This window comes from Theobroma cacao, chromosome 9 (genome assembly GCF_053813885.1).
Source record: "Theobroma cacao isolate CCN51 chromosome 9, ASM5381388v1, whole genome shotgun sequence".
In the NCBI taxonomy this organism is placed as follows: Eukaryota; Viridiplantae; Streptophyta; class Magnoliopsida; order Malvales; family Malvaceae; genus Theobroma; species Theobroma cacao.
Window position 1 is genome coordinate 5080690 of NC_142647.1, and position 26757 is coordinate 5107446.

Consider the following 26757-nt stretch of genomic DNA (forward strand, 5'->3'; position numbering starts at 1 on the left):
GTAGCTATTAGATTCTAGACAAGGCATCGCCGACCACATGCTTTTCGGTCTGGTTATGCATGAACCTTCCTTTCTCTAATTGATTAATACTTTTTTTAGAAAAATGTAGATTTAATTATTACAATAGAAATCTGTACAATACTCAAGGAGGGATCAGTTATGCCCTTTAAATGATTTGACACTTTTCTCAAACGATAATTTTAACAAATAAGGTCAAAGCTGCTAGTCTTTTTTTATTTTTTTGAAATAAGAGAAATCCTATTGAGGGATGCATGGAAAATGTGAAAATGGGTTTCTTCTACGTGGTCCAAATGCTAAGTTGTTGCATCCTGAGGGGAAAAATCAAAATTACTATGCTGTTTGAAGTAGCAACGTTTGTCGACCACAGTTAGGTAATTGGCTAATTGCTGGTTTTATTCATGTTCGGTGGTCCGCTCGTAAGACTTTGGTTCTAGCTTTTATTGCCCTTTTTCTTAGTAGGAAGATTCTTTCACATGGATTACCAATTTAACAATCATTACTAGAGAATTTAACGTGGTGTGATTTTCTTTTGCACCAAGGAACAGGACTTGGAGAGGAAGTATAGGAAGCTTATTTCAGTATATTTCCAACATTCCTCTTTCAATGATTCATTTCCATTTCCTTTTCTTGATTTATTTTCTCTCAAAGATTTTTAGGCTGCTAATTAATGACTATTCTCATCTCTCAGTCAATGTTCAAGTTTTTCTTTTCTTCATTCAAATCAAAGTAAAATAGAAGAATCAGTTTGACAGGAGTTATTGACTGAAGACAAAGTGCAAATCCCCTGGAGTTTATGTTTTCACAGTGATTATTTATGTACATTTATTTTGAGTATTTAGTCCGCTAATTTGCGTGGCTATGTAAATAATTTAAGAGTTAAAAAAGAAAAAAAGACTAGTAAAACGGGTGTTTAGATTAGAATGAAAAGAGGGGAAAAATACATTTTCCAAATTAAATTGAAGAAATATGAGGGATCATATAGTTTATTCATCAAGATTGGAGTATTAAAAGGGAAAACTCGACCATCTTTCGTGATCAAATTAATTTTCTAGAGAGTTGACACATGCAGACAGTCATTTTCCTTGGTCGTATGCTGGCATGCCTTTGCCCATTTCAGACAAAAATGGGTCAGTCTCACAGGGGTAACGTGACGTGTCAAATTAAAATAAAAAGAATTAAAAAAAAAAACTAAAACTACAAGTCTACAAGCGCAGGACACGGGCTTCATGGAAGGTGTGGTGGTCAGCAGCAGCAGCAAGAGATTAGGATTCGGGTCCATCTAGAATTAGCAGTTACTGCGCTGTATGGAGGGCTTATTTTTCTGGCCTTTCCCTGACTTCCTCCTGTCAAATGCCAACCGTTTTGATCCAAGAGTTTTATTGGAAGCACGTGAGCCTTTGCCCTTTTTGATTGCTTAATGATGCCACGTATCACACCTTCAACGATTTTCCAGAACTTTCTATGAAAACCCAGAAATTTTGAAGTAAAATTTTTATTCATGGGTTTTGCTTTTCTCTTTCAACGTTATTATTGGTTTAAATTTGTTTGTCTCACACTATTATTTATGTTCTTCTTAAAACATGATAGCATGGGGTTGGGTTTGGGTCGTTATTGCATATAAGTACATTTCATGTTCCTTTTACTAGATCACAACAGGGAACTAAATTTTGCTTCACCCTTTGTAATAAAGGTAAGTAACTCTTCCATCAAGTTTCGATATCAGCTGTTGAGCAGTGAATCCATCGTAGCGATCTTCATGTGCCGCGGTGCAGATTTCGATCATCTTTCTCGACATGTGATCTTCTTGGTAAAATGGCTGCTCAATGAATTCTCCAAGGGGCATCCACTGAGCATGTAAATTAGATAACAGAACTCATTTGATCGGTCATCCAACTTTAACAAAGATGGAGAGAAACGGCAGATGCTGTTGATGGCTATATTAGTGAAGTGAAACCTCGATTACCTTAGCGTCTTGAATTTCCTTCTCATCGACTATGATATCTGAAGATAAGGGCTTTAGCATGCAGACGAAGAGCAAATCCGACTTCTCAAAAGCCACCCGATGCGCATGTCTATCAGATTTCACACAAAGTGAAAAACCATTATATAAGTGGACTGGTAGTCACATATTTATCAAAATTGTTACTATTTCTTTTCCTTGAGTAAAAGACAAGACCAACATTTGTTGAATTGAATAGAAATAATCCAGAAGCAGTAGTTTTACCTGAAAGCAACCATTTCCTGGAAAATTGTATCCACCTGCAAGAAGGGAGAATGATGATCGTCTGCAGAGCATGTGTACTAGTAAAGGGTAAGTTATAGACTACTCACACCAGTTTCTTCTTTCACTTCTCTTACAGCTCCAGAAAATATATCTTCATACTGGAGAGAAACCAAAAAGAATCACATCTTGTTATTTTGCATTAGAAAACATCATTTCCCCCAAGCAAAACGAAATACTAATATTACTTCAAAACTCTAGTTATAAACATAATTGACTATAATTACCTTATTGATATAGCCAGTAGGCAATTTCCATACCCCAGAGCAACTGCAAGGGCATTTCTCTTTCACAACGAGGACCTGTATGTTGTAAATTTGGCAATATATAGTGGGAGAACTAAAAAAAAAATAACAAAAAGGAAAGGACAAGAAATCTGCTAGTAATTTAATTAATGACCTCTTTTTTGTCAGTAATGACAAATCCTGCTATGCCAATTTGATGAGAAGGGCTGCCAGGGAGCAGGCAAGGTTCGTCTGGAATCCAGTAAGTCAGCATAACATAACCTGGTTCTGCGTGGTGGTAGTCAAAACCCTCCTGGAAATCCGTGAACGCAGAAAACCTCAGTTGTTTTTGTTTTGTACAAATCTAAGGCACTGATGGATCAGATAGTTTTCTTATGTAGATGCTGAGATTAATTATTGATCATTAGTCCATCACCTGAATTGCAATTGGAACAAGATCAGCTTGCTCTGACAATATCTTGAGCCATATACCACTTTTCCCCTGCATTTTTCATTCTACTTCCAAGTTATTATCTACCTTAATAATTTTAAAATAACTTCACAAAATTAACTGACACTGTATGAAGGTTTGCACATGCTTGTGAGAAGATTCACTAGGTGGACAACTTGGCTATTGAAAGAATCAGATATAAGCGAAGCTCCAAAGAAAGCAGATATTCCCCTCCTTGAAATTTTTAAGAGGGAAACATGCTAGGGTAAAAAACTAAAGTCCCTTTGTGCAAACTAATCTTTTAATCGCTGCAAAAATTAAGCTGAGTGGCTTTAGTTGCTTAAGTATGTGTTTAATTATCTTCCAAAAGCAGTTAGGTGAATCCGAGACTGTATGGCTAGAAATTTATGATGTATGATGTTTCATGTATATGCAAACATCTTTGACCGTCATGGTTAATGAATGCTCTGTCCCTGCAAAGGCATCAAACCTTCAGCTTCCAGTTGGTTAGAGAAGCAAGAAGGGCAGACGCAAAAGCGTTTGCACTTGAGGGTAAGCATTCTGTGTCGATGATGACCCCATTATATTCATCATCCCATGCATCAAGAAACTCCACTGCCAAGCCTGGTGATGCCAGATCAGGAGACATGACATGAATGCCTTTCCGCTTTAGCATCGTGCCGCCATTAATAGATGGCACATGACAGGAACGAAATTGGGCGCTGGAGGACATTGAGAGTGACGACTTCCTCAAAAAACCTGAAAGATTCAATAGAAAAAATAAATCAAAATTTTCTGCAGTAACGATTGTTTCCTTGGTATAATGCGTGTATGATGATCATGCGATTCAAAGTAGTAGATTCCTACCCCTTGACAGCCCTGGCAAAATGCAATTCTGCGTCCATGAAGTTCTAGGCACTCTTGGAAATTGCTGGCAATAAAATCCTGAAGACTGCTGGAGACCCACCTCTGCTGCCATCATTTCCATCATTCGAGCGAACTGAAGAAAGAACTTCAACTTCAATAGTATATATAGCCATTAAAATGCCCAAGCGCATGGGTCTGCCAAATAAGAAGAATTAAAAAGGAATAAATATCACAGAGAATAGAATCATCTTGGTGTTGGACAAGTAGAAGGAAGAAGATGGCAGGCGAAAGCTTTAGATACTATGATTGCATTACATAATCTGAGCCTGCTATATATTTAAAAAAAATTGTGAGAAATAGTTTTTTTTATAAAAATATTTTAAAAGTAATTATCAAAATAAATTTAATTATGTATAGTCATATTTAGTCATGATTTGATAAAAATAACTTTTAAACTATTTCAAATAAATTAAATCATTCATCACAATTTCTCTCAATTTCTCTCATTTTCTTCCCATTTGTGTTTCAGATTTCTCTCTCACCATCCCAATCTCTCAAATTTTATCGATTTCTCTATTCGGCATTCATTTGCTATACTTCCGATTTCTCTCTCCCGCGTTTTTATATTTTTCTTTCTTACGCTTTCAAAACACCAAGTAATGATTTTGACGTGTTTGGGTAGGTGGCTATTTGAAAATTTTGATTTTTAGTTATTTTGGATAAAACTAAATCTGTAGAAATAATCACAAATGTATGAAATAGCTTTTAATTGAATCAATTTGAAACCTAGATATCAATAAACTCAAAATTTTGAAATTTACAAATCTCGATTTTCAAAAAAAAATTTTTATTTTTAGTTAAAGTAGGTATTTTAGATAAAAAATATTTATATTTTGATTTATGAAAACATGTTAAAAACACTTTAATCTGTACCAAATTATCAAAAAAACAAAAAAAAAATTGAGAAGATTTGAAGTTTTGGTTCGTAAGTAATAACAACATTTTAGGCATTAAAGTGTAATAAAATATTTTTGAATATGTCACATCTGAACATTTGGTTCATTGGTTAGTGTATTATACCATGTCTCTCCCAATTATAAAAAAAATATTTTTGAATATGTCGTATAACAACAATATTTTTTCAACATGGCGTGTAACAATAATATTTTTTTTCAATATGGCGTGTTACAACTTTTTTTAACTATGGAGTGTAACAATAGTATTTTTTTTCAACATGGCGTATAACAACATAACCATGACTTGTCACAGGTTTTTGTACATGACGTGTAACAAGCTAACTATAGTTTGTCATAGGTTTTGTACTTAACTTGTCACATATTTTTATACATGGCATGTAACAAGCTAATCGTGGCTTGTCATATATTTTTGTACATAGCGTGTAACACGCTAATCATGGCTTGTCACAGATTTTTGTACATGGCGTGTAACAAGCTAATCATAACTTGTCACAGGTTTTTGTACATGGCTTGTCACATATTTTTATACATGACATGTAACAAGCTAACTATGGTTTATCACATATTTTTGTACATAGCGTGTAACACGTTAATCATGGCTTGTCACAAGTTTTTGTACATGGCGTGTAACAAACTAACTACAGCTTGTCACAGGTTTTTGTACATGACTTGTCATATATTTTTGTACATGGCATGTAACAAGCTAACCATGACTTGTCACATATTTTTGTACATGACATGTAACAAGCTAACCATAGCTTGTCACATATTTTTGTACATAACGTATAACACACTAACCATGACTTGTCATAGATTTTTGTACATGGAGTGTAACAAGCTAACTATAGCTTGTCACGGGTTTTTGTACTTAGCTTGTCACATATTTTTATACATGGCATGTAACAAGTTAACCATGGCTTGTCACATATTTTTGTACATAGCGTGTAACACGCTAATCATAACTTGTCACGAGTTTTTGTACGTGGCATGTTACATATTTTTATATATAACGTGTAACACGTTAACCATGACTTGTCACAAGTTTTTGTATATGGTACGTCACATATTTTTGTACATAGCGTGTAACACGCTAATCATGACTTGTCATGAGTTTTTATAAATGACGTGTCACAGGTTTTTATATATGGTGTGTAACACGCTAACCATGATTTATCACAAGTTTTTGTACACAGCGTGTCACATATTTTTATACATAGCGTGTAACACGCTAACCATGATTTGTCACAGATTTTTGTACATGACGTGTAACATCGTAGCGTGTAACTTCATTAATGTTAATTTTATCCAACTTAACTAAAAATAGTTAAAATTATAAAGAGAGCTATTTTTAAAAATATTTTATCTTTAAGGATTATTTTTTAAAATATCCCAAAAAAACAAAATTCACATCATCCAAAATACTGTAGAATAAGTAATATATCCTTTGCTTTTAAAAATAAAACACTTGCCAATGGCATGGACAGGAGCAACCAGTGCAACTTCCATTGTAGAAAGGATGAGAATATTCTCTCCAATATTAGAACATCATGGACTTGCTCTGCCTTGTATTTTTAGACATAATCCCTTGGTAACTTGCGGCTCTGTGAAGGAATATTTAACGTTTTTGAGAATTCAATATTCCTTTTTTGATATGGACACCTCTTATGTGGTCATGTTGATGAGATATCAGAGCTTTGATGTAGTTGCACTTGCATCATACATGGGATTGTCTTTCTCTGTTCTGATTCCCATTCATTTTCTTTCATGATGTGTATAGAGCTTCACCTTGACGCTTTGTTGGTGATGGACCGCGTGGGAGTTGTTAGGCCATTAGAATATATTGTTCTCAAACATTCAAACATTCTGTCTTCACATTTTCTGTTAATTCTCCTGTTTATCTTGAATTTTCTTCAGGACAGGAATGATCAAACTTTTTGTGCTACTAGGGTAATATATTAATGTAATTAAGACGAACGAAAGAAAAAGAATGCAGGTCGATATTCAAGCGGAATCATATAAGAACTGCTGTCAAATTTCTCATATTATAATCAGCATAAATATTGTGAAGAAATTTGGGTGCTTACGTTTCTTTTGTTCAATGGCTGAAGCAGAATATAAACTTCTGGGGAATCCAAGACCATAGATGGGGTTTTGCTAAGGTTTGCTCGTGAATTTTCCTTTTAAACAATAATCCAGCATAAAACTGTTCAATCTAGGGTGAAGTGGGTAAGGAGAGACGGTTTGCATGCATCAGTTTTAAGGTATATTTTACATGTCCTTTGGACAAAAGCCATGGAAGTCGTCTTGTGAATTATATTGACTTAAGAAAACCAAGATGATGATAGACTTTAAGCCATTGATCAAGTTGACAGCTTTGCTGCAGAGGGTACGCAAACAATAACTATTTTTGGGAAAAACTCTGCTAAAGGTTAGTCAGGGAAGCCCCCCCTGTTGATTACAGTTTGTCTAGGAAGAAGTGAGCTACAACAGCAGCCCAACTGCTCGAGTGTTTCTATGACAGTAACATTTTTGGTTGCTCTAGCAGCCCTGCGATTGTTTTCCGGCTGAACTTGGGATGTTTGATACATTGGTAGTTAGTACCAAAAAACTTAAAATAAATAAAACAATTATGAGAGAAAAATATTAATAAAATAAAATCATTTTATTCGAAAGTGTATATTTATAAATAAAGTGTGAGGCATTTGAATACAAATCATCTGCTCCTTACTGTGCCCCCATTCATGTTCCTTTTTTTATTTTTTTGTTGTCTGTCCTCTCTCTTTTTTAGGATGGTAAATAGTTAATAAACGGTAAAGTTAAGTTCAACTAACGCCGTTCTATGTTTTTTTTAGCTGTTAATGCAACTTTACAAAATAAAATAAAATCTCTTATTAGGTTTTCTTTCTTGTTGATTGTCTACTTCTCTTTATTTGTTGCTTTGCTATTTTATAGGACACTTTCAGATATACTAATAAACTATACAAGTAAAGATAAAGAGGATCCTATAGTAGACATAATGTCTCATTGAATTCTGTTTCTTCAGATTTTTCTTTTGAAAAGCCTACAGTTTTTTCTTTAGACATACGATAATTTGAATACATGGACTGTATCACACCCTTAGCATTTTTTATGTCCTATTCATGATTATTTATAGTCCATTGTGTATTTTGTTCGTCAGTGAAAATATTGACATCAAATTTGATTGCAGGCGGTTCTCTTTTCATTTAAGTTTTTCTTTTTTTTTTTTTTTGCTTTTTTAACTTTGTATATTGTTTAATTCAAATTTGATGTATTTTTATCATTGATTGTGTTTAATTAATCCATTTTGAGCATATCTAATGAAATAGTATAAATAGAAGGTATGATCCTTCTATTAATTTTAAAAATAACAAAATTTGTTTATTTTTTTATTTTTGAGATTATGGATAAAGAAACTACAAATATAATGACTAAAGATCAATTGTATCGAAGATTGGAATTTACCGAATATGATATTCCCCAATTAGTCGAACCAATGAAGGAGCATAATCTAGAGCCAAATAAGTGTTCAAACATGATTGATTCTAATACTAATATTATAATTTCAGTTCATGCAAATATGTCAGAATAAATCATTCCAAAAGTTAAAATGAAATTTAAAACAGAACAAGATATTTATGATTTTTACAATATACTAAAAAAGTTGGATTTAGTATTCGAAGATCTAAAGGATATAAGAATAAGTATGGTAATTCAGTAGATAAGGTTTTTTGTTGTTCTTTCCAAGAAACTTGAATAAATGATAAACTAAATAATGATGTTAAAAGTCACCATCTAAAAACAAGATTTGGGTGTTTAGTTGTATTAAAAGTTTAACGATATGACGATAAATTACGCGTTATGAAATTTATTATAGAATATACACATGCATTAGCTTCTTTATGTAAATGTATGTTTTTAATATCTCAAAGGGCAAGTAATCTTCCTCAAGCTACTGAATTTGAAATTGTTGATTGCTCCGAAATAACACCAAAGCAGAATGTTGGGTTTTTGACAAGAAAAGTTGATGGACTCGAGAATCTTGATTTTATTTTTGAAGGCTATAATAATTACTTACATTCTAAGAGAACATAAGTTATGAAAGTTAGAAATACCGGTAGTGTGTTAGAATATCTACAAAATATGTAACATACTGATCATAATTTTTCTTATACTATATTAGTTGATTTTGATGATCTCATTACAAATATTTTATCGACAAATAGTGGGATGAAATTAAATTACGAATCCTTTGGAGATGTGATATGTTTTGATATCATATATAGAAAAAAATAAAGTAGACCTTTTGCTTTATTTGTTAGTGTTAATCATCATCAACAAAGTATTATATTTGGTGCAGCATTATTGTATGATGAAATATGTGATGCTTTTATAGCTTTATTTATACTTAGTCTTGTAAAACTTATACCAAATACATTAGCATAGTGATATTATTTTTGTTCCTAAAGAAAGAAAATTATCTTTAACTTAAAATAACTGTTTCTTGAATACCAAAATTTAGTTCAATTATTTAAAATGTCCAATAACAGTGCATTGGAAAGAGTGGTTTGAAATGTTAGTATCGAAGTTTAAAATTTAGCTTATGTTTGAACTAAAAACAAATGTTGATTGATTATGAGGATCACTTTCACTTGCTAATGTCAGTGTTAAAAACGGGTAAGAAAATTCACCTTGAATATCAAACACACCAAAATGAAAAATATAATTCAAACCTCTCACTGATAGTATGCCAATCGGACGGCTACTATTGATCATCCCACGACACCTAGACTTCCTTCATTGACGACTCAGATTGCAACCCTTTTCTTCTCTCACGTGTCTCGGGAAAACCCGCACGTGGCAAAATCCTCGTCGGCCAATCAAACCCACGCATTTCTGACGCAGAGAAAAACATCAACGGCTCAAACCAATTCCTCTCATTCCGCACAAAAGCCTTCGGCGTCCAAACTGAACGGAGTTTCACAGCTTCCGCAGAATCTAGTTCTTCTCAGAGACCACCGATCACGATGTACCGAACCGCGGCTTCTCGCCTCCGGGCTCTCAAGGTCAGTGCAGTAATTTCCGAAACCCTAATTTACGATCGTTGGTGATTCGATCTCGCTATCGAAATGTCTCTTATCTCGAATATATGGAAGCTACTTTGATTCGATTCTGCTTTGATTATTTAGTCATGAATCTTTGATTGCTTTCTTTTTAGTCAACAGATCTGTTTTATTTTTTACTCACTACTGATGCTTCGCTTGTTACTTTGATTTTTTAATTAAATGTATTTATCTCTTTTTCTGTTACGAAATGAGAAATTGGATTGATTGTGAATCGCAGCTCTTCGTGCTGCAGTTCGATAGTATACGTTTTCCGAGGGATGGTCATTTTTTAATAAAAGAATATTGTTAAGGAAATGTATACTTAATCTCGAGAATATATTGACTGACCAGACTATGTGGTAGAAGAAGAGTGATTTTTTTTATGATTTTTTTTTTTGGATGGTAATTTAAATTTCTTCATTGAAAGAAGCGGGGGTCCTGTTAGGAGAAGTACATACTGCAAAAAAAGATTACAGGTCCAGAAATGTGAATTACAGCCAGAAACAAAGGAGACACCAGTGAGCAAGAATGTCCTCCCTTAATCCTTATTCGTATAAAGCAAATGATTAACTCAATTATTCACAATATCTGAAAGATAGTTAAGTCTAAGCGTCACTATTTTAGCGATGAAGCAACATATGCTTGGAGTAGGTTGTGGACTTTTTGCCATATATCTTATTGCTTGTCTCCCTCTCCCTCCAAAGGTAGATATAAGTGGCCCTTGCAAGCCTAAGCTTGAACTGGCAGTGTCTTTCCTATTAGTTCATTGGATTTCTGAGGATCAATTTCTGACCTCTATGTTGGTGAGATTTGCAATGCCTTTTGCTTGACCTGTTTAAAGAGCAGGAGAAGAACATCTGATGTCTTGTTTTGTCTGACTGATTGCTTAGCAAGCTGCCAGCACTAGGCAAAGAAATAGGCGAACAGTTTAATCTGTATGAAGGAAGCTTGTCCAAGATGAGTCTGGTCATCCCTGCAGTTATACTTAAGGAAGGGTTGGCCATGCCTTAATAGTTTTCTTCAGCTCCAGCTACAGTTATGTGGATGGAAGCGTGCCAAAAACTTTTATTTTTCTTTTATTGATATTTCTTCTTCTTCTTGTTTCATTTATAATTGTTTTATTTGTTCGGGAGGAGTTTTCTTAAACTTCATTAAGTTATATGTAGTAGCTTCTGTTGGAATATTGTTGTGAAGGTAGCAATTGTAATGGGGCATTAATGTTAAGCTGTTTCATGTGCATTTTTTAAAATTGATTCGTCAGTTGTGATATATCTGGTAAATTTTTTTTTCACATATTGATGGTCTGACTGCTTGGAAATGTGCTATGTTCTGAATGAAAATGCGAGTATAGGGTCGCACATGCTGTGGAGTACCTGCAAGGTTTGCAAGTTCAAGTGCTGTTGCTACAACCTCATCCTCTTCGGGCGGCTTCTTTAGTTGGCTGACTGGGAGTCAGTCCAAGTCCATGCCACCACTAGATTTTCCCCTACCAGGTGTTGCCCTACCAGCTCCATTGCCTGATTATGTTGAACCTGGTAAAACCACGATTACAACTCTCCCGAATGGCCTCAAAATTGCTTCAGAGACCTCAACAGTATGTATGGTTATACTTCTTGTGAAGAACATTTTCTTATATAAGATCCCTTCTCTTAAAAGAGTAATTTTCTAATTCATTGAGGAACTGGCTATTTGATTATGTTGCCAAGCAGAACCCTGCTGCATCAATAGGATTATACGTGGACTGTGGTTCAATCTATGAGTCTCCAGTCTCATTAGGGGTCTCACATCTGCTTGAGCGTATGGCCTTCAAGAGCACAACAAACCGCAGTCATTTGCGTATTGTGAGGGAAGTAGAGGCAATTGGTGGCAATGTGCATGCTGGAGTTTCTCGGGAGCAGATTGGATATACCTTTGATGCTTTGAAGACTTATGTTCCTGAAATGGTAGAGCTGCTTATTGACTGTGTTAGAAACCCTGTTTTCTTGGATTGGGAGGTTAATGAACAGGTAAGTTGTCTTAATCTTGTTGTTTTCATGGTAAATAGTTCCATGCCGTTTCAGATTAAGTGCCCTTATGAGATGACAATCCATTATTTCACCTTCTGTAGCTTCAGAAATTGAAAGAGGAAATCGCTGAAGCTGCAAAGAATCCTCACGGTTTGCTTTCAGAGGCCATTCACTCGGCTGGTTATTCTGGTGCATTGGCTAATCCTCTTTTAGCCTCAGAATCTGCCGTAAATTTATTAAATGGTACAATTTTAGAGGATTTTGTTGCGGTGAGTCTAAGAAAACTTTATCCAATATGCATTTAGTGCCAATTGTGTCTTTGTAGTTAAGATTGTAGCTGATCTTTGATGTATCCTTCTCAATAGTAAGTAAGCTTGGTTTCCTATGATAATGATAGGAAAATTTTGCTGCTTCACGGATGGTACTGGCGGCATCTGGTGTTGAACATGAGGAACTGTTATCCGTTGCAGAACCACTTTTGTCAGACCTTCCCAATGTTCCTCGCCCTCAGGAGCCAAAATCCGTGTATACCGGAGGTGATTATCGTTGTCAGGCCGATTCAGGGGTATGTATCATATGGTTAAATGAGTTTTGCTTTTATATATTTTCCCAGTCTGAGTTGCTACTGATTTTCGATCGTAGGATCAAACTCATTTTGCTCTTGCATTTGAACTTCCTGGTGGTTGGCACAAGGAGAAGGAAGCTATAATTTTGACTGTTCTTCAGGTTTTCAACATTGGATTTCTCTATCTGCTCAGTGTTCTTGTTCCTACTTTGTTTTAACTTTTAATATTGTTCATAAAAACCTTGCTAGGATTGTGCTATATTGCTCGATTAATTTTTTATTGTATTTTTTCTTTCTCCCTGCTTAATACAATGATTTCAAGATAGGAAGCAATGATAAATCTAATTAATCTGTAGATTCTAATGGGAGGAGGTGGATCATTTTCAGCTGGCGGCCCTGGAAAAGGAATGTATTCAAGACTATGTAAGTTAATCTTGGTGCACACTCTATCGTTCAGGATATGACATGTAGTTGTAGAGTGCATCTCTTCAGTTACAAAATTCTTCTGCGACTAGACACTCAATTTCTTTTAGTTTTTTAGCCATGTTGTTAAAAGTTATCATGAAAGTATTCTGGTTATATTGTGAGCAGATGTTCGTGTCTTGAATGAGTATCCACAAGTTCAGTCGTTTTCAGCATTCAACAACATTTACAACCATACTGGCATATTTGGAATCCAAGCTACTACTGTAAGTCTGCTCTTCAACCTTCCCTTACTGATTATAGTATGGCTCTCTATTCCTATGTCTGTCTTTGTCTATCCCCATATGTTTTCATGTAGCAAGAGCTCAAGTTGATATCTTAACTTTCTTTTATTGGTTTTTTACATTGTTCTGCATAGATTTATTGGGGGTTTTTTTTTTGTTGAGTTGTTGGAAAAGGGATTTTTGGCTTCCGAATTTTTTGTTCCCCTTTCTCTCTCTACTCTTCTCTTCTCTTCTTTATTTCATTCTTATTGTCTTTTTTTGCTCTTCTCTTTGGGCACTTGTGATGTTCAAGCTACATTGTTTGGCCAAAAATGATTGGACAATAATGTCTTTGGTTCAGGTTTGATGTGTTATGGGGGGTTTTGGAGATCATATTTGCTTTGGTAGGCTTGAATTAGTAAACTTTTTGGATAGAAATGGAAGGTTGTGACTCATGACAGCATTGAGAGACTAATGCTGTCATCTTCCATGTATAATCATTTTTTGTTCAGTTCTATTTGTTTTTCAACTGTTTATCTCTTCAAAACTATGATTGTGCTGAACTATGCCATACATGAGCTTTCTTCTCCTTGTGCCCAAATGTAATTATTTTGCAAGCTCTCTTTAGATGGTGTCTAGGGGGGGGTTTTGGAGAACATGTTTGCTTTGGTAGATTTAAATTAGGAAACTTTTTGGATAGAAATGGAAGGTCATGACTCATGACAGCAATGAGAGAGTAATGTTGTCATTTTCCATGTATAATCATTTTTCGTTCATTTCTATATGATTTTCAACTGTTTGTCTCTTTGAAATTAGTTATGATTCTGCTGAACTATGCTGTACATGAGCTTTCTTCTCCTTGAGCCCAAATGTAATTATTTTGCATGCTTCTCTTTAGATGGTGACTCACATAATTAAATCTTAATTTGCTAGCTGATTTTCATGCCAGCTGTCTATTTGTTAATGCTAGCAATTGGCAGGTTACATGACCTGCATTTGAAACTTTTCTTATTGTAACCTAGTGGCATATATTATTACCTACCTGTTCCCTCAACTCTTTTATTCTTGTCCCTTCACTAAATTTATTCCAAAATTCTGATTGTGTAGAGACCGTCTGCTTATAATTTCTGCATCATGGTACTACTCTTGATGATACTTATGTTTTTGGACTCAGGGTTCTGATTTTGTACCAACTGCCATTGATGTAGCTGTAAAGGAGCTTATTGCTGTTGCAACACCTGGACAAGGTTGGCCGCTCTTTGTTTCAGCAATTATTTTGTCTTTGCTTGCAACATTCACTCAATGGCCTGTTACTGAAATGCTTTTCATGGTGTTCTTTGCAGTTGGCCAGAAACAACTAGACCGTGCTAAACAGTCAACGAAGTCTGCCATTTTGATGAATTTGGAATCCAGAGTATGTAAACTGTTTTCTTTAGTTTCTTTATCGTAGATGAATTTGATTATGCTGGTAAAGGATTCATATTCTCCAGCCAAGTGTTGCTGTTGTTTATGTAAGAGGTGTTCTCTGCAGATGGTTGCTTCGGAAGATATTGGCAAACAAGTCTTGACATACGGTGAGAGGTATGACTGTTTGTAAGCTTCTTAGCTTTGTCCTTTGTTAGGATGGGCTATGATGCTGCCATTTAGTTGCTTCTCATTGACTTCTACATCTGTATCTGTTTGCAATTTAGGTTTTTTGTTTATGAGAAAACTAGAGTATGATATTTTTCTTCTTCCTAATAAAATCATTTTCAATTTATCAGGAAACCTTTGGAGTATTTCTTGAAGGCTGTTGATGAAATTACACTGAAGGATATTTCTTCAGTAGCCCAAAAGCTTCTATCCTCGCCTCTCACAATGGCATCATATGGAAATGGTAGTTCTCAGTCTAGTTAAAACATAAAAGACTGGGTTTCAGTTGTTTTATTAGAATGCATTTTTTATTAACTTATTGGTTTTGCTCGGGTTTTGCAGTTATTAATGTCCCAAGCTACGATTCAGTTAGCAGCAAGTTCAAGTGAAAAATGAAATTTGCTTCCTTGTGTCAAATATGACGGGGCATTTACCTGGTTTCCACAGTGTTGTGCATCCTCATACCTTTTGAGTTGTTTTATAACAAGATGCGGTTGAAAATAAGGAGTTTAGGTGCTTCCATTTTTAACAATAAATTGTTTATCCCAAGCAAGTAACATATTAGTGAAATAGCTTCTGCAGACAGTGGGATTCGCATGTTTTCTGCTGTATTCCATGAGTTTTGATTATGGGTCATGGTTGGGGAGAAAAGTCACCATATTCTTTTTTACTTTCTGTTTTACCAATTACCCAAAGCAATTCAACAATGGTCTCTGCTTGGAACCGACATTTTGACCAGAAAACTTTTGGTGTATATGTCAGCACATGTGCCTATTATGGCACAATTTTCAGGTTTATTCGGTACAACTTATTTCAGGTTACAGCTCCCTATGCCGATTTGATTTTCTGTTTGTTCATCTCGTTACATGCTTTGAAGAAGTATTATTTGAAGGCAAGGTTATGTTTTTTGCTATGACCTTAGGCCCAATATTTAAAACACACCATTCATAGAGTCCGAGCCCCTCAGGGGAGTTTTTATGGATGTCGTTATTTAACTATGATGGAAGAAATTAGTTCTTAATAATTATGTAGTGCACATGTTCGGTTAAAATGGATGTTACGTGACAAAAACTATTCTTTGCTTGGCAATATATTTCATTTTTACCTCACTAGAGCTGAAGGAAAAATTAATACATGTGTATCATCATGAATGGTTGTGCTGTGCTTGCTAGAATGGGTTTAATAAGGGAGTGGAAATGATGTCCCCGGCGAAATAAAAGCTATTTCATTACTCTTATTATGTTGAAATAATTGCTGTCACTTCCTCTCTGGTCTCTATTCAGTGTATCAAAATATGTCTACTGATCAGCATGTAAGTCAATGCGTAAGCCTTGATCATTGCTCGACTTCTGAAAGAAAATATCATTAGCATTTTGATCTGATGTAATAAAGATTTATTAATTTAATTTCGACAAGACTAAACAATGGCTGAAATTCTGATTATAATTTCTTTAGAAGGACAAAATGAATCTGACTAATTTCCATGGTGGGGGTGAATTTGTGAAGAAATAACATGGAAAGGTGTAAAGGTCAAAAGTCGAAACACCAAAAAGATGGAGTGGAACAAAAGCAAGGGGCCAAAATTAGATAAACCTAACATCTTTACATTAGGAGCACAACCCCAGCTCAAGTGGCGAAACCTTTCTTATGCTTTAATGAACAGAAATTGGTAAACACTATCTGTGACAGTACCATCCTTCTCATTCAAATTAAGTTGGTCAGCAGCTTATATCCTTCTGTCTTTTCTTTTATCTGCTCCTTTATGTTCAACCTTATTTACCTTATTTTCTTTGTCCCCCCCTGACCTCGTGGCTTGGTCTTCTTGAATTGCTTCACATCTGATTTTCTCCAATGTGTCTATCTCTTCTCTTTTCTTTCTTTACCACTTAGAGATTAAGATCATTTTGCACATGAATTAACAATATTTGGTGAAACGTTTGTGTTTACCAGGTACGCACTCATTCCATTAGTTGCCATCTTTGTAGAGAGTGGAGGCTGGCATCGGTGGCCAAATTGTGCAGAGTGTATATAAGCAAATTAGCAATCATTTGGGTCCGAACCCAAAACAATTTTTGTGCCTTTCATTCTCCAAAGAAGCTTATCTCATGCGTCTGTACCAAGTCCCCAAAGGCAGCAATGCATGCCTTTGTTGTTGAACGAAGGACCTTTCTTTTGTAGTTGCCCTTTGGTCCAGAAAAGGAAAAACCAATCACTTAAAAATGTTTGATATCATTTTCAACATGTCACAGTAATCTAGTCATTACACTGATCTTATTTTATTATTATTACAATGATCTTATCAGCGTATTTTATATATATATAAATAGGAAGATAAAATTTAACTATATCATTTTAGGCCAAGCAATGTCCAAGGAGACAAAAAATAAAATTGAATTTAGACTAGAGGGTGAAAAATCATAAATATATAATTTTAAAGATAAATTGTTATGATAAGTGACCAATTGACATACTGATTCGTTTCACGATAATGTGAGAAATGGTGCAGTCCCATTGTTGATATATCAACTCCTTAATTTTCTTGATAATGGTAGTATTGGGATCAGACTGAAGATGGGTTGACATTTTTCTGAATAGCCAGGAGAGAGTCAGATTCCACCTGGACTTTCCTGTAGCTTTTGTTCCAACAAATTTTCAGCCCCCGGTATAAACCCCATAATTCTGAGTTTAAAGCAAAAGAGATGCCCAGCTTATAATTAAATCCTAAAATCCAATGACCTGCCTCATCTCTGATTAATCCCCCCGAGGCCGTCAATCCCGGTTGCCCTCTAGCGCTGCCATCTGCATTAAGTTTCACATAACCTGGGCTAAGAGGTTTCCAGGCAATAAGTAACTCCTTTGACTTGATCTCTTGATTCCTTCTTAAATTATCCCACCCTTCCTTAGATTTAGTCCAAACTTGTTGTCTAACATTCTGAAGCAACTCAAAGGTTTTATCGAAAATGAAGAGATTTCTCCAAGACCATAACAGCCATCACCGTATTTTTGAATCATCCTGTTTGATTATCAATAATTAATTATCAACAATTAAAAATAACTATATTTGGTATTACTGAAAAAAAATCATATATTATTTGTTATATTATTTGTTTGAAGTACCAAAATTATCATATTGTAATAGTTAGAAAAGTTGATATTTTAATTTTGTTTAAAGACAAAAATTTGTAAAATATTAGTAAATGTTTTATTTATTTCATAAGGTGTAACCAAATTATTAAATTAAAAACTATAAAGATATCTTTATTCATATATAAACTAACTTCTAGTAAAAAAAAATTGAAAGAGAAAATTAATGAAACTAAATCTATTAAAGTTACAATGAAAGAAAAACAGAAGAATTACATCATATATAAAACATAAAGAAATAATAAAAAAGAATGTAATTTATTTTTGAATTTGGTACAATAAATATTATTACGAAAAGTTAAAAAACATAATGTATAAAATGCCCTGAGAGTTGTTCCAGCTGAAAAAGAAAAAAAAAACTTAATGTATAAAATAACTACAATTTTCTGAGGAAGCTAGTTTTTAATTTGCATATTGAAGAGAAATATTGACTATAGTTAATTTTACAAATCATTTCATTTTGGTGATAAAAGTTTCTCACATTTTGTTAACACAATGATTTAATCACTCTATACCAGATTTAGATCATAGCAGCATTAGTTTTAGTTACATAATGGGAATTTACATCATCAAAGCAATAAAATTAGTTGTACGATCAAACATTCGAGTATTTGGTTCATTGATTAGTGTATGATTTTGTCACTTAAAGAATATGAGTTCAAATCTTTTTCCCTAAAAAAAAATTACATGACCAAATATATAATGAAGTCTTTCTCATTTCACAACTTCAAGAGGACTCTACCCATATTTGTGGGACACAAATATATATATATATAAATATATTGGCAAGTGATCAGGCTTTAGAAAGATTCTGGCTTTATCCATCTATATGCTTAGCACACTGCTAGTTTTGAGAATGCTTGTTTACACAGAGCAGTTTATAATTACAAAGCAAAGTCCATTTTGGTAGTGAGAGATCTTTTAGTACAAAATGGCAAAGGAAAAAATAGAGAGTGGGGGCATATATAGGAATGTCAACCTTAATTAATTAACTAAGCATTATCATCTTAATGCACCATAGTTGATTACTGACCGTACAATGTAGCCTTCTGCCACATTTCTTATATTAAACCTCTTTAAGGCTTCCGCTTTAACCTTTCTTTTTTAGTGAATGCTAGTATAACAAACAGTCTAAGTTAAATCCAGCTCTTCTAATTATTTGAAAAATGCACAGAAAATTAACTTTATATATATAATTTTGTATCAGTATCATTTAAATTAATTGTTGGTAGAATATGTTTCTTCGGATAAAAAGTCCTTGTTGACTTCAAATTCCTCAAATAATGTTATGTAAGGGCCATTATTCTCCTGTAAGAGATATTCTCATACATGAATTATATATGTTTTTCTACTATGAAGATGCTCCCAAATGCAGCCAGACATAATTCTTGGAATATTTCATGTTCATTGCAATTAATTCCTTTCTGTACATTTTTATTTCTTCTTTATAGGAAGGAAATTAATAACCACTTACTTTCTTGTAAGGCTAAAGAAAAAAAAAAAAAAGATTGATCATATATATATATATATATATATTTGTGGCAGATGAGGAGAATCAAAGGGCATAAAAACAGTGTTTTTAAGATTTGTTGGTCCCTTTTGCCCTGATTAGTCAAAAGTCAACTTATTGGATAATCTGAGGGCAGTCTGATTCTCTCATTCCCTTTGGGACAAAAAGAGAAACCTAATCAAAGGTTGCTCACAACTTGAATTGTATTTGGCCCACAGTTTTTTCTTTCTTTTTTTATTTATTTTCTGATTTTTTTCAAAAAAAAATAAAGAAGAAAAGAAAATCCCCCTTCCAGGATATATTCTTCCCTGTCCAATGAGATTACATAATTCATTCAACTCATGGAGAGAAAACAAAATATCAGACAAAGAGGCAATCATAGCCATCTATCTGTTCTGCAAACATGTTGCTGTTCCCTTCATCATTCACTCTTGACTAACCCCAAAAAGAATGTTATAAACGTGAAGCCTAACCATCATCTGATCAATATACTTTTGGAACAAAGGATTTCCAATTTGGGCCCACGTAATTGTGGGTCTTCTTCCAAGTGTTTCTTTTATGTGGACTATATTATTGTATCAGTGGGATGTACATTAGATTTTCCCTCTCCCTTGAAAACATATTGAAATGTAAACGAGAGCAAAAGACAAGCCAAAAGAAAAGCCTAATAGGAATACTGTATTATTATTATTATTACTTGTATGATATTTAAATACTGTATCTACTTCCAGATGAGTAAAAATTTTAACGAAGTGCTTCTACTGGAAGATTTCGTACAGTTTTTTTTTATCTGTATATAAATAAATAAATAAATAATTTTATATGATTTTGTATAGTTTTAATTAGAAGGGGGGTGGTGGTGGTCCATCGAGTACACTGCTCATTTGCCTTGTATATCAAGCAACCCCGTAATTCTTCTCTTTCTCTTTCCATCTCTCTCTGCAACATTCATGGCAAAAGAATCATGATCAGCACTCCATCTCAAAACCCATGTGAGTTCTTGTCATCTTTTTTTTTTTTTTTTTATCTTTCTCTAATTCTATTTCTTTTTCCACAATCTCTCCCTCTGAAAGGAAATAAAATTGCCCTTTTTTCCATGATAAGGTCTAAACTCTAATCTGTTATATATATATGGGAAAACTAATCAAAGAAACTGTAATTTTCGCAGATATCGTCTTGATTACTCAAAGGTTTTTCACTGCCACGTATAACTTCAAGTTTGATTTTATTTTTATTTTATTCTTTATTTCACTCTTTAATTATCTAATCTAATACTGTATAAAAAAAGCTCATTTTTCTGGGGTTAATCTTTTTAAGAAAAAAACTATATATTTAAGTATAATACAGATAGGGTTGCCATGCTTTTGAATGTGTGCCTCAAGTAACAGCTGTGAAGGCCGTTTCTCCCCTTTTGCTTTAGTAGTCAAGACCTCTCCAAAACAAAGGTGTGGGAGGCCTTAAGCTTTAGAGAAGAAAGAAAGGAGAAAAAAAAAAAAAAAAACAGCTAACTGGGTTTTTTTTTTTCCTTTCTATCTTTGTTCTCTCTCTCAAACCGCCTAGCTACATGCGCTGCTTAAATTAGCAAAGGCTTAAAGGTGGTGTGTAGGTTAAGAAGGGCAACTTTTCCTTTTTCTCACTTGGGCTTCAGTTAAAGTAGCTAAGAGAGGGAATTCTGGTGTTTTCCAAATGGTTAAAGCAGGTTTATAGCTCAATCCCACCGCGACAGTTTCCTCTTTTCCTCTCTCTCTCTCTCTCTCTCTCACTACCCTCTTCTTCTTCTCTTCTTCCCTTCCTCTCCCTTCTCTCTTCTGTCTTGTTAACCACTTCTTCCCTGTGGGTGAACATAACATATTTTTCTCACCTGGGTCTTGCATAAAATTCTTGTTTTTGGATTGGTTTAGGTAATAGTCTCCTGCAAAGATGAAACCTTTTGTTGAAAAACATGTGTATTTATGTATTTGTATATAGATTTTAAAATCGACAAGCTTTTTTCTTTTGGGGTTCTTGAATTATTTTCCTGTTTTCTGAGTTAATTTAGAGCTTTTGATATGTTCTTCTTCCTACCTTTGATGTGTTCTTTTGATATGGATAAATAAGGTTTAAAGTTACGAAAATCACATAGTTTCAATCATTTTTTTCATTTAGGAACTATTTTTTTTATTATCAAACCCATCAGTTTATTTTCTGTCTTTTTTCTAGTTTAAGGATTATCAGATCTCAAACGGGCTATGGTTTCTGTTATATAGAGAAGCCAACTGGGATATGAGTAGTTGGCTGCTATATAAAGTTGGTTATTGCATAGAAGATTTTAAGAGTTTGAGAGAAAGAAGATAGCATCTGCCACACCAAAAAAAAGGGAAACGAAGCAATGAATAAGAGTAATCTGGGCTCTGTCAGCAGCTCTGATCTCATCGATGCAAAGCTTGAAGAGCATCAGCTGTGTGGATCCAAGCAGTGCCCTGGTTGCGGACACAAGCTTGAAGGAAAGCCGGTACGGATAGTCTCATAATATTCTTGGCTTCAACAGCAAGATTTTGACAAAAGAAGAATCAAGGAAAATCTGAGAATTATGCTTGCTTTCTGTTTTTTTCTAAGGGTGTTAAGTTAATTTTGATAGTCATGTTGTTTCTTTAATAAAAACTACATTCAAAAAATTTGATTAAAGCTTTCTTCTTTATCTCTTTATTTTGTTTATTCTTTTCTTTTCGCTTTAGTTTAAACTTGATTCTGATTTCTGAATAACGAAAATTTGCAGGACTGGTTAGGTCTACCAGCTGGAGTGAAATTTGATCCGACGGACCAAGAACTGATAGAACACCTTGAAGCAAAAGTAGAAGCTAAAGACATGAAGTCTCACCCTTTGATAGATGAGTTCATTCCTACTATTGAAGGAGAAGATGGGATTTGTTATACCCATCCTGAGAAACTCCCAGGTAATACGAAAATATAAATTATGTATCATCCTCTCTCTCTCTCTCTCTCTCTCTCTCTCTCTCTCTTTCTCGTGTGATTGCTTCCATCATTATTCAATGCTGTTAGGTCTTACTATGTTGTCTCAAATAAAGCTGCAACCTCATTTTTTTCCTGGGGGGTTTGTTTTTAGTTTTCACCATGCATCTGAAAATTTCGGTTATGACTTTCAAGGTTATTGTCTTATAGTTGTTGCACCTACGTCAACCTACTTTTGATTTTGCCAATGTTTTACTACATTTCTTGCAGGAGTAACCAGAGATGGCTTAAGCAGGCATTTCTTCCACAGACCATCAAAGGCCTACACGACTGGAACAAGAAAGAGAAGGAAAATTCAAACCGAATGTGACTTGCAAGGTGGAGAAACAAGATGGCACAAAACCGGCAAGACAAGGCCAGTCATGGTCAATGGCAAACAGAAAGGGTGCAAGAAAATCCTAGTTCTCTATACAAATTTTGGCAAGAATCGAAAACCCGAGAAGACCAATTGGGTGATGCACCAATATCATCTTGGTCAGCACGAGGAAGAGAAAGAAGGAGAGCTTGTAGTGTCCAAGATATTTTATCAGACTCAACCGAGGCAGTGCAACTGGTCTGATCGAAGTGCAACAACTGTTGAAGGAAGCAACGACCCGAATAACAGAAGAGATAGTGGCAGTGGAAGTTGTTCTTCAAAGGAAGTAATCCCTCATAGAGATGAAGTTTCTGGAGCTGGGGTTGCTGCTGCTTTATCAAGTTATGCCGGCGCCATGGATATCCAACAGTTAAAATCTGATCATTTCAGTTTCACCCCGTTTAGGAAAAGCTTCGATGAGGTACAATTTTGTTCATTTATGCAAATGTGTTTAATTTCTCCCCCTTACAGCTTCCATAAATTTTTCCTACTCAACTCTTAACATTAATCTACAACCACGAAATAAAACCATAAAATGACATTGACGTTTGTTCCTTGTAATTTTACGTCATTTTATGCACATACATATCTATCCACTTGACAAGCTCACCTAGCCACAAATACAAAGAAATTAATTTGATATACGAAAAAATCCATCTTTAATTTGTACTAGGTAGCATGTTGTTTCTCGACAAGCATAAATACGCATTCAAGTTTTAAACATCAAAGTGGTCAGTGTATCTTATCTTACATAAAATAAAAGTAAAGCGAAGAGATCATAAAGTTTTAGGGTTGCTTTTGTCTTAGTCGTTGCTTGCGTATACGGCATAAAAAATCAATGGACCTCACTTGATTATCTTTGTGAGCTAACTAAGCTTTGTTTACCCACCAATAGGACCAATACTGAAACCGAGAGTAAAACTAAGTAAAAAAATAAAAGGAATTAAAGCGATGGAAACTGTTGTGTTTGAAAACGGACTAGCTAGCAAACTGGTTTTTGGGGGTGTCCATTGCAGGTGGGGATAGGAGAAGCTTCAGCGGCAAGGGAAGCCCCGACTCAAGGCACGTGCGAAGAGATACGCGAGCATCCGCGGCCACATCATATGGCCCATGATCATCAGCATCAGCAGCAGCAACAGCAACAGCACCACCATCACACACATCATCAGCTTGCTACTACGGCCTTCCACATCAGCAGGCCTTCACATCCTATCTCCACCATCATCTCTCCACCTCCCCTCCATCACACCTCCATCATTCTTGATGAGGACTCCTTCCATGTCTCCAGAATAATGCTTCAAAATGAAAGTTTCCAGGTAATCATCATTATCAATCAAATAAACCTCCATTTATTCTCCATATCTAATAATTCTCCAAGTTTAAAACCAGTCACAACTGTGTGTGAACAAGGTATTTATGTATACAATGATAGTACAACTGCTTTTCCTAAGTTTAACTATCAATGAAGTTTTCAGTGTAATTAATAACTTTCTCTCGAAACCACAGTTTTTTAATTGGGATTTCTTTTTTATTCATTTTTCTGATATAATTTCTATGTACCCAGCAGGAACAAAATGACACAGTGTTTTCCACATGCATGCCACATTTATATATTAAGTACGGTCCTTATTAAGCTGAAGCCTTTTTTTTTTCCTACTTTTTGAAGGGTTTTCTTTTTTATTTTTTTTATGGTTAACTCAATCAAGAATGTTTATAATTAAGTAGGACCTTAATTATAAATGAATTGATGGGGTGCAGCTCGTTCATGAAACTGGGTCTGATTTTGGGGTGTATAGATGTGGCAGACTCAGTCTTGTCATGCCACTTTTAGTGTCAGCTAAGTTGAGAACAATGAACTGCCTTTTCACTTTTTAATACTTGTTGAAGAGGTAATTTTGGTTTATTATATTTTTGTTGAATAAATGCAGCAGCAACAGCATCAACAGCAACAACAACAGCAGCAGCAGCAGCAGCACCAGCATCATAAACTGGGAGGAAGGTCTGCAACAGGTTTGGAGGAACTCATAATGGGTTGCACTTCAACTGATATCAAAGAAGTGAGTATGAACTTTTTGACCCTGAAATCCATGAGCCTTGTGTGTCATAATACCAACTAAGCAAGAGAAGAAAGAAAGCAAGAAAAAGTAAAGGCTAGGATTTAAAAAAAAAAAAAAGATAAAAAGAAGTGAAAAAATATATGGTATCAAATTCTTTAGTAATAATAAAAAAAATAAAGAGAGAAACCAGAATCCTTTTCTTTTTCTCTTTATCTCTTTTATTTTATTTTTCTTTTTTCGTTTTTCATGTGTTGATCAGAGCTAAGTATGGCATTCAGCATCCTGTAAAGAAATGCACGTAGCTATCATCGCCACAAGAAAATGCTGGTAAAGAGAGTGTAGAGCTTTTTCTTCATAGAAAAATAAGCATAAGCTGCTTTTTGACATGAAGAACCTCTTCCTTCCTTTACCGCTCCCTCCCTTTAGATGCAGTAGGAATTAATGTGCTAGCTAGGCAAGTTTGTTGCGATTTTTAACATATAAACAAAAATCAGAAATTCCAAAAATGTAGACTCATAGCAGAATATATAGCCTTCAAATTAAATCAAATCCGGAAATAAAATAGAATCTTCTTTTATATTTCTCTTTTGGACAAAAAAGGCAGTGGAAAACTAAAGCCTATACTACTTTCCCTACACCTCCTTTGGTTTTTCTTTGAATATTTTGCTAACAAGAGCTGTATATTCTTGAAAATTAGCTATCCCCTTTGTGACTGAAAACAGCAGGCAAAAAAAAAAAAAAGAAAAAGAAAAAGAGAATAAATAGATAAAAAGCAAAGATAATTAAAACAGCTATTAACATTCTTTTGGTTGGGTTCAGAAAGGGCATACGGAAGAGGGAAGAAGGTGCATGATAGCAACATGAAATCTTTTTCTATCATGTGTTGCCTCATAAGATAGATACAGCAACAAACAATTGGATTGGGGAGAGGGAAAGGACAAAAATAGGCAGCTTCTTCATTTGTTGTTTTTGGGTGAAAATTTTGCGGTTAAAACCCTAAACCTAAGCTTGGTTTGGCTTTGTTTTTACTTTATTTATGGCTTTTCACTCGCAGGAGTCCTCCATCACCAACCCACAAGAGGCTGAATGGTTGAAGTACTCCTCCTTCTGGCCTGACCCTGACAACCAGGATCATCATGGGTAGGAGCAAATATTATAGACAGACAAACGAAACCTTACAGACATCATTATTATCATCATTATTAGTACTTGAAGCTAAGCCTCGGTGAAGTTCTTTTCAGGGAGAGGCCAAGAAATCAACCATCTATAGTTTGCTCTTTTTCTTTCTTTCCTAATGGGGGACCTGATATATATGACTCTCAAAAGTCTCAAGTTCCCAACTGAACTAACTGTACAATAGTCCATGTTGGAAAGAAAGAGAAAGAACAAAAGGAAAAAGAAGAAAGAAAGAAAGAAAAACAAAGAAAAGAAAACCAGGAAAAGGCTGCTCTCTACTGACAAAATAGAAGGAGAACCAAAGACCCAAAGCAAATCCCTCCTGCATGAAAATCATCACCATTATGATTACGATATCATCTTTATGGCTATTCTTATTATTTTATTATTTCAAGACTCTTGTATAATTTTCTTTTCTTGTTCTTTTCAAAGAAAAATACCAAAGAGTTTGTGCAAATTGCAACAAATACTTTGTTAATTGTGTTGTTGTTAGTCACTTTATCTAGTAAAATATTCATATAGGGGGTTCACGATTTCCCTTTATATAGAAATGAAAATATTGGTTAAAGAATTGTTTATTACATTGGTGTGCCACTTTTTTTCCACTTCTTTTGATATTTGCAGACAGTTTAATAAAGCAGGTTTAGGTTCTCCAATTGTCATATTATTTGAA

At 34.6% G+C, this 26757-nt stretch overlaps 3 protein-coding genes across 5 annotated transcripts; 2 read left to right on the forward strand and 1 right to left on the reverse strand.

The window, feature by feature from the left end:
• Positions 1 to 1025: 1025 nt before the first annotated feature.
• On the reverse strand, positions 1026 to 3990 carry LOC18588476 (nudix hydrolase 8-like). Its single transcript, XM_018126752.2, has 9 exons — positions 3845 to 3990; positions 3468 to 3736; positions 2963 to 3028; positions 2702 to 2839; positions 2530 to 2604; positions 2353 to 2403; positions 2246 to 2280; positions 1985 to 2093; positions 1026 to 1867 (listed from the first exon to the last, which is right to left on the reverse strand). Exons 1-9 carry the CDS (start codon positions 3966 to 3968, stop codon positions 1694 to 1696), a joined length of 1041 nt encoding a protein of 346 aa, XP_017982241.2. The 5' UTR covers positions 3969 to 3990; the 3' UTR covers positions 1026 to 1693.
• A 5754-nt stretch (positions 3991 to 9744) lies between these two features.
• LOC18588477 (mitochondrial-processing peptidase subunit alpha-like) lies at positions 9745 to 15654 on the forward strand. The gene is made up of 13 exons (XM_018128191.2): positions 9745 to 9905; positions 11296 to 11538; positions 11654 to 11950; positions 12052 to 12219; positions 12348 to 12515; positions 12593 to 12676; positions 12872 to 12938; positions 13107 to 13204; positions 14376 to 14448; positions 14545 to 14615; positions 14733 to 14782; positions 14965 to 15077; positions 15176 to 15654. The coding sequence occupies exons 1-13, from the start codon at positions 9867 to 9869 to the stop codon at positions 15220 to 15222; spliced, it is 1518 nt and encodes a 505-aa protein (XP_017983680.2). The 5' UTR covers positions 9745 to 9866; the 3' UTR covers positions 15223 to 15654.
• A 4694-nt stretch (positions 15655 to 20348) lies between these two features.
• Positions 20349 to 26655, forward strand: LOC18588479 (NAC domain-containing protein 75). 3 transcript variants are annotated; one of them, XM_007012912.3, is made up of 7 exons: positions 20349 to 20479; positions 21687 to 21978; positions 22243 to 22420; positions 22707 to 23272; positions 23868 to 24167; positions 24780 to 24908; positions 25963 to 26655. In XM_007012912.3, exons 2-7 carry the CDS (start codon positions 21856 to 21858, stop codon positions 26050 to 26052), a joined length of 1386 nt encoding a protein of 461 aa, XP_007012974.3. In that variant the 5' UTR covers positions 20349 to 20479; positions 21687 to 21855; the 3' UTR covers positions 26053 to 26655. The 3 variants fall into 3 exon arrangements, with proteins under 3 accessions (XP_007012974.3, XP_017981927.2, XP_017981926.2); XM_018126437.2 differs by lacking the exon at positions 20349 to 20479 and adding an exon at positions 20837 to 21186; XM_018126438.2 differs by lacking the exon at positions 20349 to 20479 and having other exon boundaries at positions 20835 to 21978; positions 24783 to 24908.
• The last annotated feature ends 102 nt before the right edge of the window (positions 26656 to 26757 follow it).

Coding starts and splice junctions, on each gene's coding strand:
- LOC18588476 (XM_018126752.2), bottom strand. CDS start 3,968: ATGATGGAAATGATGGCAGCAGAGGTGGGTCTCCAGCAGTCTTCAGGA. Junction 3,029..3,467: donor TAACCAACTGGAAGCTGAAG/GTTTGATGCCTT, acceptor TGAAAAATGCAG/GGGAAAAGTGGTATATGGCT. Junction 2,605..2,701: donor TCATTACTGACAAAAAAGAG/GTCATTAATTAA, acceptor TACAACATACAG/GTCCTCGTTGTGAAAGAGAA.
- LOC18588477 (XM_018128191.2), top strand. CDS start 9,867: ATGTACCGAACCGCGGCTTCTCGCCTCCGGGCTCTCAAG. Junction 12,220..12,347: donor TTTTAGAGGATTTTGTTGCG/GTGAGTCTAAGA, acceptor TGATAATGATAG/GAAAATTTTGCTGCTTCACG. Junction 14,449..14,544: donor TGTTGCAACACCTGGACAAG/GTTGGCCGCTCT, acceptor TGTTCTTTGCAG/TTGGCCAGAAACAACTAGAC.
- LOC18588479 (XM_007012912.3), top strand. CDS start 21,856: ATGAATAAGAGTAATCTGGGCTCTGTCAGCAGCTCTGATCTCATCGAT. Junction 21,979..22,242: donor ACAAGCTTGAAGGAAAGCCG/GTACGGATAGTC, acceptor GAAAATTTGCAG/GACTGGTTAGGTCTACCAGC. Junction 24,168..24,779: donor TTCAAAATGAAAGTTTCCAG/GTAATCATCATT, acceptor GAATAAATGCAG/CAGCAACAGCATCAACAGCA.